This window comes from Apis dorsata, unplaced genomic scaffold (genome assembly GCF_000469605.1).
Source record: "Apis dorsata unplaced genomic scaffold, Apis dorsata 1.3 scaffold_270, whole genome shotgun sequence".
NCBI lineage: Eukaryota > Metazoa > Arthropoda > Insecta > Hymenoptera > Apidae > Apis > Apis dorsata.
Genome location: NW_006263548.1, coordinates 241,354 through 246,563, shown reverse-complemented (window position 1 = coordinate 246,563; position 5,210 = coordinate 241,354). Strand labels below are relative to the sequence as shown.

Here is a 5,210-nt window from a genome sequence, read left to right as displayed (position 1 = left end):
TATGGTATATTCTATATATATATATATATATATATATATCTATTTATTTGAAAGAAAGAAAGAAAATTTAAAATTATATTATTTAAAATTTTATTTTTTAAATAAATATTATATACATTAAATCAAAATATAAATAAAGATACATATTATATACTTACATATATTTAATATGTGATATGATTAATATATGATATATATGGAATAGAGCATTAAAAAATAATTTTTACTTATTTATTAATTAATTAAAATTTTTATTCAAACGTTATACATTATTTACAATATGTAGCATAATATATAGTACAAAATAACGTACTAGTTATACTACGAAATATTAATTTATTTAGTAGTATACTTTTTCTTTTATAAAGTAATACTTATTTTTCATGGCTTAAATGTTGCGAATATTATCATTATCACTATTAAAAATTACGAAACTTATGTTTCATATATATTATTGTAACTATGTATTTGATGAATGTTAAAAAATTGTTTTAATTTAAAATATAAAAATACATTCGTTGTATTCTAAAAACCCTGCTTTTAAAATATTTATTAGTTGTTTTTTTTGTTTCTAATTTTTTTTTATAATAATCCATTTATTTCCCAAAATAATAATTCTACAATTATTAATATGCAATAGTAATTAAATATATATAGTTAGTGTTATATAATTAATTAGCAAAATATAACTTTGATTTGTAAAAAACTTTTTATTTGAAATAAAAAAAAATATTGTTTATGTAAATGAAAATTTCATATAAAATTTTTCCAAAATATTATTAATAAGTATTATAAAAATCTTGAAAGTACTTTAAAAAAAATTGAGTACTTTAAAAACGTGTTTTTCTATAATTAATTTAATTCAGTTTGTTAATATATCTTTGTTAATATATATATTTCATTTTATTTACGAATTTTATTTTTTATTTTATAATATTAATTGTAAAAATTTATTACAATTAATTTTTTACCATTATAAATATATTATGTTTATATATAACACGTTTTCCTGAATGTAATTAAGTCATTGATTTATTTAAAAATATTTCTTTAAAAATTTTTTCTTTAACGGCAGGTTAAATTGCATTACATTATTATTCTAAATAATTGATAATTTGATTGATAATAAATTTTATACGCTTTCTGGCACAATTTTATCATAATGGAATGTACTACTAGAATAAAAGCTTCCCCGTTTCGGAACATGAGGAGTAGCAATTTCTTCTTGAAGTGGTTTATACACTAAACCACAATTCTTGTTATCAATTAAACCTTGTCGTAAGATCATTGGTGGCCTAATAACGGGTCCTTGACCTCGGCGTTTCGCCAAGTGAATTACAATATGCACTGTTAATAAGAGAATTATCGAAGTTATAATAATTACAATCATTACAGGCCAAAGTGCATTAGTGTACCAGGGATGATATTCTATATTCTCTGAAGTAACAAAATCTTCATATTCTTGATCTTGCGTTGTCCAGGCTTTTTCAACTTCTTCATTCAATTTTATTCCATGATCAATTTGCAACTTAATTAATTCCTAATATAAAAGAATTATTATTAACTTTTAAAATAATTTTTACATAATTTTAATATTTTTTGAATCGAGAAATTATAATTGTATTAAATATTAAAATTATAATTGTATATAAATCATTAATCAAAAATATAATAAAATTTATACTGACTTCGTCACTTTTAACATTGTTTCTTAATAAAGAATCAGAATCTTCAGATGAATCAAATCCACCAAAGAAATTGTTTTTCTTTTCTTTCTGAGGAACTGGCCTCGGTCGTGGTCCAGAACTAATACCGTCACAAACTACTTTTGCCAAATCCGTCCATTGACTAATACCTTCAGAATCTTGATAATTATCAGTATTACCATAATTGCTTATATATCTGAAAATATTAAAAAAAATTGAATATTCATATATTTATATATTTCATTTAATTTATATTTTCAAAATTAATAAATACCTCAATGTTTCACTTGGAGTTACACCATGATCGGTAAGCCACTGAACTGCTTCATTGAATTCAACATCACAATCAAGAGGATTGTGTGATAAATCCAAACTAACAAGTGATGGCATTGCTTTCAGTTCTTCCACGGTGATATGATGAAGAAGATTTTCTCGAACTGATAGATATCTAAAAATAAAATAATAGGTAAATTATAATTTTATTTACGATTTATTTTATCTTCTTTCGTAATTGTATATTTTTTTATATTTTTATTTATAAAATAATTTAAAAAATGATATGTATTCATTATTCATTAAAAAATTAAATTTTTCAATAGAAATGAACAAAAATTATTTTTGCATTATAATGTTATATACCGTAAAGTAGTCAATGGAACTCTAGCTTCACTCCATACTCTTTCCAAAGCGCATCTGCTTACGTCGAGTTTAGTAAGACTAGGAGTCTTCAGGAATGGTGTTACTTGTAATGTTGTCAAAGGATTACCCGCAAGATTGAGTTTAGTTAAACTGGTAGCACCATCAAACATTTCACTTTCTAAAGAATTAATTATATTGTCGGAAAGATCAAGGATTCGCAAGGACGAGAGACTATTCAAAAATCCGTTTGGAAGACTAGTCAGACGATTTCTGGAGAGATTTAATCGTGTCATTGCTGGCATGGCATTGAAAGTTTCTTCTTCGAGGAAATGCAAGCCACAATTTGAACATTCAAATCGATATATACTGTAAAAATTCATTAATAAATATATTCAAAGTACGAATTATCTATGTATATATTATCTACTACTCATTATCGAAAAATTATAATGATAATAAACATTCGGTATAATAGAATTAAATAAAAAATTATTTTACCTGTACGTATTATATTCAACATTAGCTGCTTTGAAAATTGGTAAAGTGTCCAATTCCGGATTATTATTCATTAATAAAACTTGTAATCTTGCATTATTTTTTAAATGATGTTCTGTCAAAAAAGTTAATTTATTATCACTAATGTCGAGATAATTAAGTTGATCAAGATTAACAAAAGCATGTTGATGAATCCTTTTGAGTCCATTAGAAGTAATTATCAACTGATCTAATAAGGGCACTCCAGCAAAATCATCTTTTGCTATTGTTTTGACTTTATTATTAGATGCATCTAATAATCTCAGTTTTGATGCTTGTATAGTATTTAAACTTGCAAAATTATTTCCTAAAAATTAAATACAATTTAATTTTTCTATAAAAATTTTTATATTGCATTATATATTAAAATTTGTATTTAATTAATATTACTAGAAATACGAAGCGTTTGAATTTCATTATTATCAAAGAGATCAACGGGAATTTCATTTAATAAATTATTCGAAAGATCTACTTCTACAAGTGATTCCAACATATTGAAAGTTGCGCTATCAATTTCTTTTAACTTGTTGCCTTTTAAATTAATATAAGTCAAACTTTTCATCTTTGCAAATGCTGTACGTTTCAATTTCGTCAAACCATTAAAAGAAAAATCAAATTCTGTAACGGATGGAGCATCAAACAAACTATGTTTTGGTAATTTCAAATCCTGTGTATGTTTTAATGGATTTCCAGAAATGGCAAGTAATGATAGTTGCTTATTATTTATAAAAGTATTTGGATGAATATCTTGAAGATCATTGCGCGTTAAATTTACAGAAAATAAATATGGTATGCCATCAAATGCAGTTTGATTCAGTTCGACTATTCTCGTATCAGTAATCGTAATAGATTCCAAATGTTGAAAGCCTCGTGATTGAAATGCATGAGAGTCAAGACGAATTTGTCCAGCATTTTCAATGCGCAAATGGACAATACCAGTGCTAAAAGATTGTTGTTCTACAAGTTTGGTGCATCTAAAAATAAAAGAAAAAATATTTATAGAAAAAATTGTTAATAAATATATTTTTTATAAATTTTATTAATAATTTTATTGTTTATAATTATTATTGTTAATAATAATAATTATTATATATAAATATAAGTTTTTATCTTTAATTACTATAAAGAAAATAATTAAATTATATCATGTTATAATTAAAGACGTACGTTGCGGTTGTTACAGCAGCATATTCTCCAACACATTTGCAATAATCAGGACATTGTGTCATTACTTGTTCGTCATCCTCTGGTTCATCATCATTTTCATCACGATCTTCATCCTCATATTCGTCTTCGCTTTCGTCTTCTTCATCTTCACTCAAATCATCTTCATAGGATACATTTTCATTTTCGAGTAATGTTATATCACTGTTATCCGAGTTGTTCTTTGTCGAAGCATTTGAGACTCTAATCTTTTTAACTTCTGTTTTAAGAGGCTGTGCAATTTTATTCTGATTCTATAATTATTTTCATAATTTTATTTGAATACTTAAGAATTTTCATAATTCAATTATTTCAATTATCTTTATATTAAATTATATTATATAAAAAAACAAATTAATTTATTTTAAATTAATTCATCGATTAATTTAATAATTTATTTATGCTAAATTGAATTGAACTAAAATTTCAATAATATTGTAATATTAAATACATAATTATATTAAATCAATATAAAAATATACAAATTACCTTAGATTCTTCATTTAATGTATGAATTTCTTGCATAAGCATATCTTTGGGATTAAGAAAATTTTTCATAAATTGAAAATCATCCTTTTTCAATTTTAATGCATCTTTATCATCGACAGTTTCTGCTTGTTCGTTTACTGATGCATCAGTAGAATAAGATTCTTTCTCTGATATAGCTTTTGTTTCGGTTAGAGATTCTTTCAATTCCAGAGAATCATTTAAATGATTCGATTTAATTAATGGTACATGTGTGGCATCAATGTTAGCTTCATTTAATGAAATCAATCCAGATAACAATACTGTTAGCAGAAAAACTGCTAGCAGTTTCATTTTGTATCCTGTAAATAATTTTAAATATATACATATTATATAATATATAATATATAAAAAATTTTATATATATATATATATAATATATATATATAAAAATATTTTTCGGTGATTTAATTTATAATGTTTAATTCAATGATTTTTTAAATCTAAAAAATTTTAAAATTAATATTCGAAAAAAATATTGTTATAAAATAATAAATTATCAATATTAATCAATTTTGCATTAAAATAATCATATAAAAATTTTAATGATTAAAATACAAGATATTGATTATTCTTATCTTACTACTACACTCAAACTTTTTA

General features: G+C 23.0%; 2 protein-coding genes across 3 annotated transcripts in view; one reads left to right on the top strand and one right to left on the bottom strand.

The window, feature by feature from the left end:
* Positions 1–5,210, top strand: part of LOC116185769 — a 32,416-nt gene that overhangs the window by 11,667 nt on the left and 15,539 nt on the right.
* The window catches only part of LOC102671711 (protein artichoke), a 13,266-nt gene continuing 8,969 nt past the window's right edge, over positions 914–5,210 (bottom strand). Inside the window, exons 3-10 of one of the 2 annotated variants that reach the window (XM_006616749.2) lie at positions 4,572–4,907; positions 4,047–4,336; positions 3,270–3,853; positions 2,844–3,186; positions 2,346–2,711; positions 1,981–2,154; positions 1,689–1,902; positions 914–1,540 (exon numbers count right to left, since the gene is read on the bottom strand). In XM_006616749.2, coding sequence (XP_006616812.1) covers positions 1,133–1,540; positions 1,689–1,902; positions 1,981–2,154; positions 2,346–2,711; positions 2,844–3,186; positions 3,270–3,853; positions 4,047–4,336; positions 4,572–4,901 — 2,709 coding nt within the window. In that variant the 5' untranslated portion in view covers positions 4,902–4,907 and the 3' untranslated portion in view covers positions 914–1,132. Of the gene's footprint in view, positions 1,541–1,688; positions 1,903–1,980; positions 2,155–2,345; positions 2,712–2,843; positions 3,187–3,269; positions 3,854–4,046; positions 4,337–4,571; positions 4,910–5,210 lie in introns of both variants that reach the window. The other variant, XM_031510993.1, reaches the window with a different exon arrangement.